The following is a 12,471-nucleotide window of genomic DNA, read 5'->3' on the forward strand; positions in this document are numbered from 1 at the left end:
GGGAGACCTGCCAGCTCACCCCACTGGGAACAGGCATGGTGGGCGGAGACGGGGGCTCTGGGGGGCAGGGCTCCTGGGCAGGCTTGGGGGGCTGGTGGGCACCGGGTGGCCAGTGCCATCCCAAGAGGTCAGGAGGCAGGTCCCAAGGCAAACACGGCTAGTGATGGAACACAGGCCTGTTGGCCTGGCTGGCTGCCCGTGTCCTCCTGCCCGGCACCCCCCACCTCAGAGCCAGGAGGTACAGAGGCCTCGGACAGCTGGGGGTAGAGAAGGCAAAGATCCAGGATGCGTGCTGTCCTGACGGTCCACACCCCTGGCAGGGAAGAGGGTAGACTGTGGCCACGCGGTGGTCTGGGCAGGCTGGCGACCAGGGCCCCTCAGTCCTGCTTGTCCCCTCTTTGTCTCCAAGGGTAGATGAGCTCTCCAAAGAAAAGCTTGCGGCACAGGGAACCCCAGGAGTGCGTGGGGTGGCAGCCACAGCCGGGGAGGCGGTAGGTGTGCACCACACGACCGTAGGGCAGGGGGTTTATCTGGAAGCACAAGGGCAGCGGTCAGCCAGGACGCAGCCCCAACTCCCTGAGGCTCAAGCCTGCCAGTCCTAGTGGTCCCGCACTGGGGTCCCTGGGCTGTCCGTGGCGGGGCAGCACCCGCTCTGTCCAGACAGGCCGCCCCTGTGGTCCCTGGGGGCAGGGTGAGCAGCTCGAGAGGGAGCACTCAGGCGGAGGTCAGGGGTGCTCTCCTCTGGGCAGGCTGCAGGCAGGCGAGACGGGCCAGGCTGGAGGGGTGCAGACTGCTCGACAGCAGGACTCACCTCCCAGAAGCCTCCCAGGCAGGGCCTGGGAACAAACACACCGCACCCCCGAGAAAACCACACAGGGTCCCCCCACTGCCTCAGCATCTGACCTCTCCCTGAGACATGGCCCTCGTGCCACCCCCACCAGCACCCAGCGAGTCGCCCAGCAACCGCCCGCTCTCTCCCACAGGCTAGAGGGACCGTTTCAGAGAAAGTGTGTTCCGAGGCCTTTGCCAAGTCTGTGCTCTTCCTCCTGGAACAAGAGCCCACGGAGCTCAGGGCAGGAGCCCGGGGTGGCTGAAGGCATCAGACACAGCACAAGGGATCCCATCCAGGGTCCTGCTCAGGGAAGTTCCAGGCAGAGGGGCAACGGTGCCCAGGGGTCTTGGGAGTGAGGGAGCCTCCCCTCGGGGCCCCACCTGTCAGCCCTCCCCCAGGGCAGCAGAGAGGGGCCGGATTCCAGCTGCCCCAGAATATGGACAGCATCGTGGCGGGTGGGCAAGGGGTCTGCAGAGGCCTCACCTGCATCAGGAGGCGGAGAGGCCTGCCAGCCTCGTGCTCCAGAACCCGGAACTTCACGCCAGCTGCAAGGACAGCAAGGTGCCTGTTAGGCACACGGGGCCCTTGGCAGACAGCCTCCCGGGCTCCTGCTCCCTGTGCTGTCAGGGGCTGGGCACGAGGGCCGGGAGGGCACTCAGAAGGCTGTGGGTGGTCCAGGCCGCACACGGGGCTCGCCTCCCCCCACGCCTCCCCCAACCTTCCCGTCTGCCTCTTTGAGCCAGCTGCCTGGCCGGTATCAAAGCTGCGCAGAACTTCATCGAAAGACAGAAGCTGTGTGTCTGGGAGGCGGGGAAGAGCCAGCCGGGCATCGGGGGCACGGGCTGCGCCGCTTTCCGAGTGGGACGTGGCTTTTCCCGCAGAGCGGGCAGGGAACTTGGTGGGGGGTGGCTGCCCTGCTGGTATCTACGTGTCTGTGTGAGGGGCCGACTTGGGAACCCACTGCACCCCTGACCTATTGTTCGGGGTCCCGAGCCCGGGAATTTCCAAGGCAGAAAGTTCTTGAAAAGAGAAGCAGGAGCTAATTATCTATTGATGAAGAGGCCCCAAGGCAACCTCAGTGAAAAAGAGAGGAGGCGGCAGCATCTGTGGATTTTTATGTGAAGTTAAAACAACTCTGCTCTGACCACGAGCTTCGGGCTGGGGGAGGGAAGATGCTGGGTCTCAGGCTCTTCGCCTGCCTGGTCCTGGCATTCTCCAGGGTGGACAGAGGCTGGGGTCCCTGGCGTGGGCCACCTGGGGTCTGTGGGGTAGGTGGGCTGGAAAGAGAAATCAAGGGCACCCAGCTGGCAGACCAGGTCCCAAGTGCATGGAGCACGCAGGTTCAAGTTTCATGGCTCTCCACAGGCTGGCAGCAGCTAGCTGCTGGGAGCTCTGGTGTGGGCGCTGAGCTGCAAACTGCAGGCAGGGCCTCCCAGGCATGCTGCTCACCACAGGGGCCAGCGCAACAGCTGCTGGTGGGACTGTACCAAGAATGCCCCGTGTTCCCCGATGTGTTCCAAACCCCTGAACGTAGATGGGCTGCTTCACAATGCTGTGACCAGTGAGGTCGGCCTTCCCTGGCCTGCCGTGGGGATGGCCTCCCCCGAGGGGCATCTGGCCAACCTAGCGGTTGGTGTCAGCGTGAAAACAGGGGCAGCCACCAGGAGAGGGGGACAGCCAGGGGCAGCTAGGATGGGGGGTGCTGCCCCGGTGCGCGGGGGTCTGGGGGTGGGAAGGTGCTCCTGTCACATGGATCTGGCCAGCCCAGCATCCTCCAGCCTGGCCTGTCCCCTCCAAGGCTGAGGGGCACCAAAAGGCACACACAGTTCCACACAAGCTCACAGGGACGCTTCTCTGAGCCACGTTCAGGTACCACCCACACTACTGTAGACAGAATCAGACAATGTTCATGCTGGCCACGAAGAAGGTGAGAAAGAGAAAGGGCTGCCCCTGCGGCCTCTGAGCCCTCCAGCTCAGAGCAGGCAGCTGGCCCAGGGGACACCCAGGGTTCTCTGCCCAGCCCCACAACCAACTCCCACACTGCACTGCCTCCAGGCAGGGCCCACGGAGGTCCACGCGCCCACCCCCGCACACAGACCTACCCGCGAGCCTGTAGGGCCGGCAGAGCCGGAGGCCGAGCGAGTACAGCGGCAGGGAGTTGATGAGGTCCACGAGCAGGTGGGTCAGGCCCTGCACAGCCACCACCAGGAGCCGGAGCTGCAGTGACAGACAGCACTCAGAGCTGCACCGCATGCCCGCGAGGGTGCTGGGCCACGACGAAGGGCAGCAGGGGCTCAAGACCCCTGGGCAGGACACGGGTCTCATCCTGGTCTGAGGCCCAGCTGTGGAGAGGCGGGCAAGCAGTGGGCAGGAGCAGCTGACCCCAGGGAAACACGCTACTGGCCCCTCGGCCGGGGCCACCTGGGTGCCACTCCTCCCGGCTCCTGTCCTTGGCGCACCCAGCCGCGTGTCCCAGAGAGTCTGGAATAGCCACGTCCTCTCCGGGGTAGGGGTGGATGGCCTGCCCGTGGCTGCCTGGCTGGCAGGCAGAGCAGGCAGTGATCACTCCACGCACTGTGGGCAAGGCCCAGCAGCCAGGTCAGCCAGGTGCCACACGCAACGCCCTCCCACGTCCTGTGCCTCTCAGCTCACCAGTGTGAACACCAGGTAGTAGAGGGCTGTGGTAGGCAGAAGAAAGACCAGGATGGTGAAGAGCAAAGTCCCGATGAACAGCTGCAGGGAGAAAGGACACCACCATCAGCATCAGCAAAAGCCCCATGCCAGGGACAGCCCCAGCGGCACGAGCCACACGTCCGCGGCCATCCCCACCAAACCCATCCTACGACTGAGCAGAAACGGCGTGCCCGCCAACAGGACACGTGGGCTTCCCGAGACGACTCCGGAAAACCCGCTCACGACAGCTTTCTACAGGACAGGGAGGGACGGTTCTGCATGCCACCCACACTCAGTGACACACGGGGAGACAGAACCAGCCACCAGGGTGTGAGCACATCCACCAAAGGCGGGAGGGCTGGGAATTCTAGGCAGGAAAAGCATGCCTTGCGGGCAGCACACAGGGACCAGCTGGTCAGACCTGGTCTGAGCATGCTACGGGAAAGCCAGAGCCGGGCCCTGTGCATGGGTCATGTCCATGCCCCACCGTCCAGAAGCTCCCTGGGGCCCAGCACGCTCCTCACACCAGGGTCCACCTCCCACTGGGGCAATGTCCTGCACTGTGTGAGGGTTCCCCGCCCCTTGCAGTCTCCTCACGTCCCCCAGGCTCCACGCTGACCCTCTGGCGGGCGAGCTGCCCCATCACGTGCTGAGCAGCCGCACCGGCCAGGCTCATGTAAAGGGGCCAGATGGACGGGAGTGTGGCAGCAGTCACCCCCTTTCCCGCACTCCTGCCCAGTACCTGGTCCAGGTCATAGGAGCAGGAGTCCACTCGCTGGCGCAGAACATTCCACTTCTTCCCCCGGAACAGACGCCAGAGCGAGGACAGCCCACAGATCTTCAAGCAGTACAGCCTGCAGGATGCGGGCAGTGTCGGGGGCGCTGCACCACCCCGCCGGCCCCCCATGGCACTCAGGGCTTGGGAGCCACCGCGGACCGGCCCGCACACCCACCTGGCACCGTAGACGTAGAAGCAATAGATGTGGAAGGTGAGCAGAGCGATGATGTCAGACAGGACGGACAGGGCGACCGTCAGGCCCAGGCAGGCTGAGAGGCCCACGTGCCACAGGATGCGCTCAATGAAGGGGGACATGAGGTGGATGTAGCCTGGTGGGATGGGGGTTGGCCCTGAGGGGGGCACCCAGGGAGGTCCCGCCCTCCCCAATTCCTCCCTGAGGAGGGGTGGCTGAGGCTTCTGGAAGCTGAGTGACGGGCTTCCCTGCCGGCCGGCCCTCCTCCAACCAGCCAGGCCAGCAGAGCAGGGCCGCACACACGTAACCGGGACGGCGAGAGGGCAGAAAGCAGGGACCGAGGGACGGGGCGCGGCCTGGGCCCAGGTGGAGCCGGCACTCACTGATCCACAGGTGCAGGTGGTAGAGAAAGAAGCGTCCCAGCACCTGGTCCAGCGCCCGGTTCATCTTCAGCCCAGCGGGCGCACCCATCAGCCACTGCAGCAGATGCTGGAGCTCCTCGGCCACATGCTGTAGAGACACAGGAGGGACGTGAGGTCCATAAACTGGGCCCCACCACAGCCAACCTATCCGGGCAGGGAGAAGCTCATCTGTGTCCCTCTCCAGGTGTCCCCTGATGTGATGGGCACACGAGGTTTCCCGCACTTGTCTGGCCAAGGAACCCCTCTTCACAGATACTCTGGGACCTGGGGCTGAGAGGCACAGCCTGCGAGGAGGACAGTCTGCCCCTGGCCCTCAGGCCACAGGGGCCCTGATGGGCGTCACCTTTCCTCCATCTTAATCCTCTCGCCACTGGACCCAGAGGAGTGCTCAGCCCCACATACCCAGAGGTGGGACAGACCCCAGCTCACCGTGAACCTTGTACGGGGAGCTGATGGTCTACCCAGTGCCCCTCTGCTGAGGACCCTGCCCCACCACCTGGCATGGCACCGCAGAGGCCCGGGCCTGAGCTGGGTCGGTGATCCCAGGTGACCCTGAGGGCGTTGAGCCCATCAGGGCCCCAGGTAGCAGGTGGGAAGGCTGGAGGGCTCCCTAGAGGGAAGGACAGATGAGGTTCCACTGAGGGCCCGCGATGGCACGGAGACTCTCACAGGCAAGCGGGGAAGCTGAGCAGTGTCCTGGCCGCCCAGGGAGGAGGGCCAATGTCCGGGCACTGTGCCAGTTCCAGTGCACAGGCCCCGAGGGCCCTCAGCCTCATCAGCAATGCCGAGGCCATGGCCGTGACAGCCCTGCCCCACAGTCAGAGGCCTGCCATTCCTCCCACTGCCCACCGTGCGGCCTGTGAAGGTCTCAGCTGAGTCCGGGGCAGTGAGAAGAGGAGCAGAGCATTCTTTACAAATACAGCTTATCTAATATTTAAAGGATGAGAGCTGGGTGGCAGGAAGAGGCTTTCATTTTTAAATTAAATATTTATATTTCTGCGCAGTTCTGTAAAAGGGAGATCGAAGATGAGGCTGGCCGAAAGGCAGAGCACGGGTGAGCAAGCTACAGCAGCTGAGCCCCCTTCCTGGCCTCCAGGCCCTCTTTCCTCCTTCCTCTTGGACCAGGTCTCCCCAAGAAGCCATAGGGGTTCTCGGCCTCTGAGGGCTCCTGTGCACGAGCAGGCCCAGGGCACGCGTGCGCCTGGACACTGAAGGCAGCGTCCAAGGCTGCACACGCAAGGACCACCCAGCCAGGCCTCAGCCCCTCGACCACACTGAGGCCAGGAGGCCACTGGCGGAGGCCTAGGGGAGGCCCAAGGGGCCACAGGACTGCCCCACGCAGGAAGACAAGCTCCCAACAGGAGTGACAGGCCTATGGCTCCGAGGAAGGGAGGCAGAGAAGCTGACGGCTCAGCACTGGTGGGGCAGAGCAACAGGGTGGAAACTGGGAGAAGGATCGCAGGGCGAGGGAGACCCAGCGGATGAACCCCACTCAGCACGGGAACCAGACGATCAGCACTGGGAGTGGCCTGACCGCACACAGACAGCGCTGGACACACGGAAGTTTTCTGTGGTGCGTGCTGTGCAGAGGGCCAAGCCCAGAGCCAGCTGTCCTGAAGAGCCAGGAGCCAGGGACACTGGGCCTGGTGGAAGGGGGTGGGCTCCCCCTAAACGCCTCAACCACAAGGTAGCCTCAGACATGACCACCTTCAGGAAAGGAAGGTAAGGGGCCAGAAGCTAAGATGTGACCCAGTGGGGGCAGGTGGGCTTCCAGTGAGCCGAGTCTGTGCAGCCCTGGAGACTCTGTGAGACACAGTGGCTCCTAGGGGACCTGTCTGCGGTCAGGGACAAAGACTGCTCCTCTGGCCCAGCAGAGGGAAAGGGTCATGCAGCTCTGGCCAGCTGAGGGGCTTCTGCTGCCCCCAGGAAGGGCCCCACCCCCACCCTGGGACACAGGTGCTCCAGTCCAGACCAGGCTCCACCCAATCGACTCACATCGGCCACGGGGACGAGGGCCTCCGCCAGCTGCCCGATGCGGTCCTTCCCATGAAGCCAGGACAGCAGCGCCAGGCCAAGGGCCACATCAAGAAGCACAGAGACAAGCACGTTGGCCTTCCTGGAAGGAGGGGGCCGATGGGAGTGAGTGGTGAGGGGCGCTTGGCCGGAGGGGGTCAGCGTGGGTGGACTTGGTGCAAAGAAGTGGGGGGGGGCCGGACGTGTGACCGGCCGCTATGAAGGACGCCCAGGCGGGCCCTGCACCTCATCAGCTGGGTGGGGTTCTCGGCCTTCTGGGTGCTGAAGACGAGTGTGAGCTGCTCCAGCCGGTGCCTGAGCTGCTCGCACACGGAGAGCTTGCTCCAGACGAAGGACAAGGGCCACAGCGTGAACACCCTGTGAAGGAGCCAAGACAGGGGGCCGTTCAGGCCGTGCAGCAGTTCTCCTGCCTACCAGGGAGCGGGGGCCCCTCAGCTGGCACCCACACCCCTCACCAGGCCCACCTCAAGACCCTGGAGGCCCTGAACACTGAAGGCCACACTGCCGAGCTCAGCAGGACAGGGACACCGTGGGGCGGCACGGGCAGGCAGCCCAGGGGAGGTCACGGGCTTCCGTGCAGGAGCGGAGAGAACGTGCTGTCCCGCCACCCAGCGCCTTGCCCTGCTGGCTGGGTGACCCGCACCAAGGGTCTGCGGGCCAACCGGGCTGCCCCATGAGACGGCTCTCTCACAAGACGAAGGAAGCACTGAGATGCTTCTGCACACGTTCCAACACTAAGAGGAGAGGTTTGCAAGCAAAGGTAAAGAACGCGCCCTGAATTTGCTCAGCGCCACATCCATCCAGAGCCTGGCTGCCGCCAGCAGGAACCACAGGGCTTGTGCCAAGCACAAAGCCGCCAACTAGCCCTGCACTCGAACCCTCAGGAGGAAGGAGGAAGTCTTCAAGCAGTTCTGTGTAAGCCACCTCCAGGAACGAGACACACTCTGCACAGCCCTCCTGAACTCCAGTCAAGTGGAAGCAGCTTTGCACTGTCTGCACTGAGCGCCTCCCGCCCCAGCCTACACGGCAGGGATCCGGAGGCTCAGACCAGCCCAGGGCAGCCAGGGCCCCAGCAGCATCCCCGGGGGCTGCCCTAGGGGGCGAGGGGGTTTTCCGCGTGCACAGGAACAGCGACGCCTCACATGACTGCCGCTGTGCTCTCCCCACGGCTCTAGCCTGATGGGCTGATCGGGATCTGGGGCACACACACGTGGTTACCCCTTCTCGAGTCCTTTGCAAGGTGATCAAAGCTAAGGACCATCTCTCCCCAAACTGCACCTGGGCTGACACACACTTCCCTGGAGTTCATTTTGGGGGGCTGTGAAGATCCAAAACCCAGCCTGCACGTCAAGGTCCCCTGCAGCCCTCAACCCCAGGCACTGTCCACACAGCTGCCAAGGTGCTCTGCCAAGTCAGGCCGGAGTGTTCTGCAGCGCCCCGTGAGCAGCTGAGGCCAGTCCCCAAACTCAACAGCCAGAACCCCGGAACCTAAGGAGGGGGGCCATCGGGGAGCTGGCTTCTCACAGAGGGAGGGGCCCCAGCAGCCTGAACACCGTGGTGCTGCCCCAGAATTCCCCAGGGCCCTCAAGGGCTACACTCCTCGGCCGGGCCTACAGCCAGGAGTATTCCAGGGGACTGTGCAGCAGAGCCACGGCTGGGAAGCGCCACCCCAACCCACGTCCATCAGTGAGTGGACACTGCCCCACCAGGGCCAGGGAAGCAGGTGGGACCTGCGTGTCTTCGGGAGGACGACTCCCAGGCACCAGGCCACGCAAATACCAGCCATCAGGCGGCAACAACCTGGCTCTGTTCACGGTCTCATTCCCCTTGCAGGGGACTGGGGTCCCATGCGGCTACTGAGGGAGCCTGCTCTGCCCAGGGAGCAACCACAATCCAGGCGTCCTCAGAGATATCGGGGAGGGAAGAGGAGATGACAGCAGGGGCGTGGGGGGAGCGGGCACCTCAGCAGGACCTGTCTGGGCCTCCAAGGCTCTGCACAGAGGGGTGGGCCTAGTGGCCCCAGGGGCACGTACCGGCAGGCGCTGGCAGCTGAGATGAGGGACAGCAGGCAGGCCAGCAGCACGCAGACAGGCCCCGAGGCCCGCTTTGCCAGCTCCGCGAGGATGCTTGCCTCCACGCCCTCCGACTGCCAGTGGCTCAACCGCACAGGGCCCTCGTCGAAGCGGTCACTTCGGAAGAGAGCCTCACTGCGCGCCACCGTGTCAAAGACAGCAGCCAAGCCCCCGGCACTGGCCGTGGCATCAGCAGCCTGGCGGTCAGGCAGGTCCGCAGGCGGGTGCAGCTGGGACAGCAGCACCTTGCGCTGGTCGTAGAAGACGAGCATGACCTGGTCCTCGTAGGGGGCGCCAGGGTGGGGAGGCACCTGCCGGCGGGTGGCCTTGCAACTCCACAACTTGCTGCCCCTCTCCCGGCACAGCTGGAGCCAGGGCTCGTGGGAGAAGATGGCGCCCAGGCCCTCCAGGAAGTGGCCCAGGCTCTCCTCGGCCTCCTGCCGGCGGTGGCACCAGGTGCCCAGCACGGCCAGCCCCACGCGGCTGGCCTGATGCACCTGGGCCAGGAGCTCCTTCACCTGGATGGGGATGAAGGGAAAGTGCACCACAGCCAGGACCACGGCGCTGCTCTGCTCCGGGACCCACCGTCCTACCAGCAGGCCGCTGTCGGCCGAGGCACAGCATGTGGGGAAGAAGGCCTTGAGCACCATGCCGGGCACGCTGGAAGAGAGGAGAGAGGCTCGGTCCAGGGCTGCCACCGCAGCCGCCACCACCACCACCACCACGGCCGATGGCCCCAGGGCGGCTGGCAGCACCACAGACGGTCCTGACTTCATGCACGCACGGCCACAGGGCCCATGGGTTGGGGCAGCCCGGCTTTGGGTTTGGTCATGGAGGCTGACGGGACCCCAGCTGCCCATCTCACATGGGCACTGCCCTACCCCCACCCCGGGCCAGCCAACGCCTCCCCCCATTTCAGAGACAAGCGGGCTGAACAGGGCAAGGTGATGTGCGCGACCCCCGGTACCACTCACGATGGTGTGCAGGGCTGAACGTGATGGCTTAATTTTTGTTTTCAAGGAAACTGATGAGAGTTTGTTATGCGTAGCACTTGGAATAACTTACGATCTCATTAACAATTAAAGTAACGCACGTTAAAATCTAACGAACCTTGATTTACTTACTAAGCTCCCGAAAATAAAGACCCAAATGTAAATGGGTTACTGCTGGGCTAAGGGAAACCAGAGGCAGGCACACTGCTCGTGGCTGCGGGCACTGGTGCAGGAGCCCGAGAACACACCGGGGGACGAGCCTGCACCCCAACCCCACCCCCTGTCTGGTGAGCCCTCAGAGGAGCCTCGGTGGTCTCATGGGGCTTTGGCAGCTACTCCAACCCTCCAGCCTATTTTGGGGCTGGGTTCCCAGCAGGGGACTGACTTCTCTTGTCACAGTTGGGCTTGGCAGCTGTCTAAACATGGGGACCCCGGAAGATGACAAGCTCCCCGCTGTCTTCTCTCAGGCTGAGGGGCGTGAGCCTTCCTGGCCTCTCACACTTTCACGTGGCCTCTACGCAGCAAGACCAGCCCCAAGCAGCCGTGAGCCCTGCGTTCTCTGGGACCCTGAGCCTTGCCTTGCCCAGAGGTAAGCTCACTGGGGATGCAGGTTTCTCAGCAAGCACTGCATTCCTCCATCTGAGCCCCTTCCCTGAGGACTTCACCTTGGAGCATGCTCTTTCTCAGACATGGACTGTCCCCACCTTGTTGGCACAAAGGACAGAGCAGCCACCCTGAGCTAAGACCCCCAAGGTGGAGCCCACACTCGAGGGAGGGACACAGGCCTTGGACAGAGCCCAGGCCTCCAGGACCCACTGCTTCCAGGCCCTAGGGGACATACACGCTGGGACACCGGGACATGTCATCCATTTCCTGTTGGCTGGGGCCCTCTGGGAGGGGCCTTACACAGACACAAACGCCCCCAGGGCTTAGGAGGTCACTGGTACAGCTGTTCTCCTTCCCTGAGGGGAGGCCAGACTGGGGCTGGGAGGTAGAGACCTCTCCCAGCAACTGTAGAAGGCCTCTCACAGTTGTGGGTTCCAGCTGAAAAGGGTCCTTCTGAGCTGAGCAGCAGCAATCCCAAATGCCGCTCCCCACCAAGTGACTGGAGAGGGCAGGCACCAGCAGGTGCTGCCAGGGAAAGCCTGGAGCCCAGCAACAGCCCTGGGCCAAATCCCTGCGGCCATCACCAGGGGCCCACTTTTCTTCCTGACCCTCCTGACAGGGGCAATGTGAGAGGGATAGAGCCGTTCCAAATGTGGGGGACCTGGGGCTTCTGGCTTGCTGACCACCGGGCATCACACTAAGCTCTTGGTTGAAACACACCAGCTCAGCCAAACAGCACCACCACCCCCCGCTTGGGGACTCCTTTCACAGGAACGAAGGAAAACTACCCATGGCTACTGTCGGAAAAGAAAAACAATTGGCCTAACAGTGAACAGATGCTCTGGGGGAAGCCGCATCTGTCGGAGCAACGGTGTTCTCACTTCGGGAAAATTCACGGAGTTGTACACATACGCTTTGTGCGTTTTCTTTGTGTGTGTCATGCTTCATCTACAAAGTCTGCCTTTTTTAGGAAGAAGAAAAGCAGTGGCTCCTTCTGTCTAAGGAAGAAGAGCAGAGGCCAGAGCTGCTGTTCTTATCCGTGGGGCAGCGAGCGAGCGAGAACACATCACCGGGCCAACCCCCACCCCACCCCCACCTCAGCCTCTGGGAGTGAGGAACACAAAGAAATCTGCTCAGATCAGACATCCAGAAAAAGAAGAAAGAGCAGGCAATCGATAGCGGAGGTGCAGACGGGGGGGAGGGGGCAGGAACTTGGGCCACGGGCCCATCTTGAAAGACAGAGATCCAAAGCAAGGGCACACGCCTGCGACAGCGTCTGCCCGGGGGACACCGAGCTTCCTTCCCGGATGGTCCGGCAGCCAGGTCTCCGGGGGCAGGGACGCCCCTGCTCTCAGCACCCGAGGTCAACAGTCTGCCTTATGAGGGAAACTATGCTTCTCTCTTCTGCAGGAACGGACTGTGGGGAAGAGCCCAGTCATGGCTGGCGGGGGGCAGCTCTCCCGCTGACGGCCGCCTCTGGAGGCCTCCCCTGGCCAGGGCGCCTCCAGACCTCGCAGAAACTCGCTTTTACTCCAGCTGTTGGTGTTTCTGTCTTGCGTTGGGTAAACAGTGCTTTCCCCCTCATCTCAGAAGAATGGCCATGAATCTACAATCGTGTGTCGGGTTATTTGTTTTTGGTTTTTTTTAGTCATCTCTACGCCCAACGCGGGGCTGGAACTCAGCACCCCGAAATCAGGGGTGCACGCTCCCCCGACGGAGCCGGCCAGCCCCCCCCCACTGTTTTCTGCCCTCTGTACTGCGGGCCCCGGGCGCCCTTCCACGAGGTCCACCGCGGGGCCAGCTCCGGCTGTCACTGCACACGGCGGCCCGGCCGCAGACACCGCCCCCCGCCCCCGGGGCCCGCAGCCC

General features: G+C 63.5%; 1 protein-coding gene across 2 annotated transcripts in view; it reads right to left on the bottom strand.

Annotated features, from left to right (window-relative positions):
- Positions 1-229: 229 nt before the first annotated feature.
- PIGQ (phosphatidylinositol glycan anchor biosynthesis class Q) overlaps positions 230-12,471 on the bottom strand; it is a 13,683-nt gene continuing 1,441 nt past the window's right edge. Inside the window, exons 1-10 of one of the 2 annotated variants that reach the window (XM_019800646.2) lie at positions 8,966-11,687; positions 7,158-7,289; positions 6,894-7,014; positions 4,860-4,986; positions 4,459-4,612; positions 4,248-4,359; positions 3,485-3,565; positions 2,935-3,049; positions 1,316-1,377; positions 230-530 (exon numbers count right to left, since the gene is read on the bottom strand). In XM_019800646.2, the coding sequence (XP_019656205.1) occupies positions 378-530; positions 1,316-1,377; positions 2,935-3,049; positions 3,485-3,565; positions 4,248-4,359; positions 4,459-4,612; positions 4,860-4,986; positions 6,894-7,014; positions 7,158-7,289; positions 8,966-9,918 (2,010 nt within the window). In that variant the 5' untranslated portion in view covers positions 9,919-11,687 and the 3' untranslated portion in view covers positions 230-377. Of the gene's footprint in view, positions 531-1,315; positions 1,378-2,934; positions 3,050-3,484; positions 3,566-4,247; positions 4,360-4,458; positions 4,613-4,859; positions 4,987-6,893; positions 7,015-7,157; positions 7,290-8,965; positions 11,688-12,471 lie in introns of those variants that run through there. The other variant, XM_034670717.1, reaches the window with a different exon arrangement.

The sequence above is a fragment of the Ailuropoda melanoleuca genome, chromosome 10, assembly GCF_002007445.2.
Source record: "Ailuropoda melanoleuca isolate Jingjing chromosome 10, ASM200744v2, whole genome shotgun sequence".
In the NCBI taxonomy this organism is placed as follows: Eukaryota; Metazoa; Chordata; class Mammalia; order Carnivora; family Ursidae; genus Ailuropoda; species Ailuropoda melanoleuca.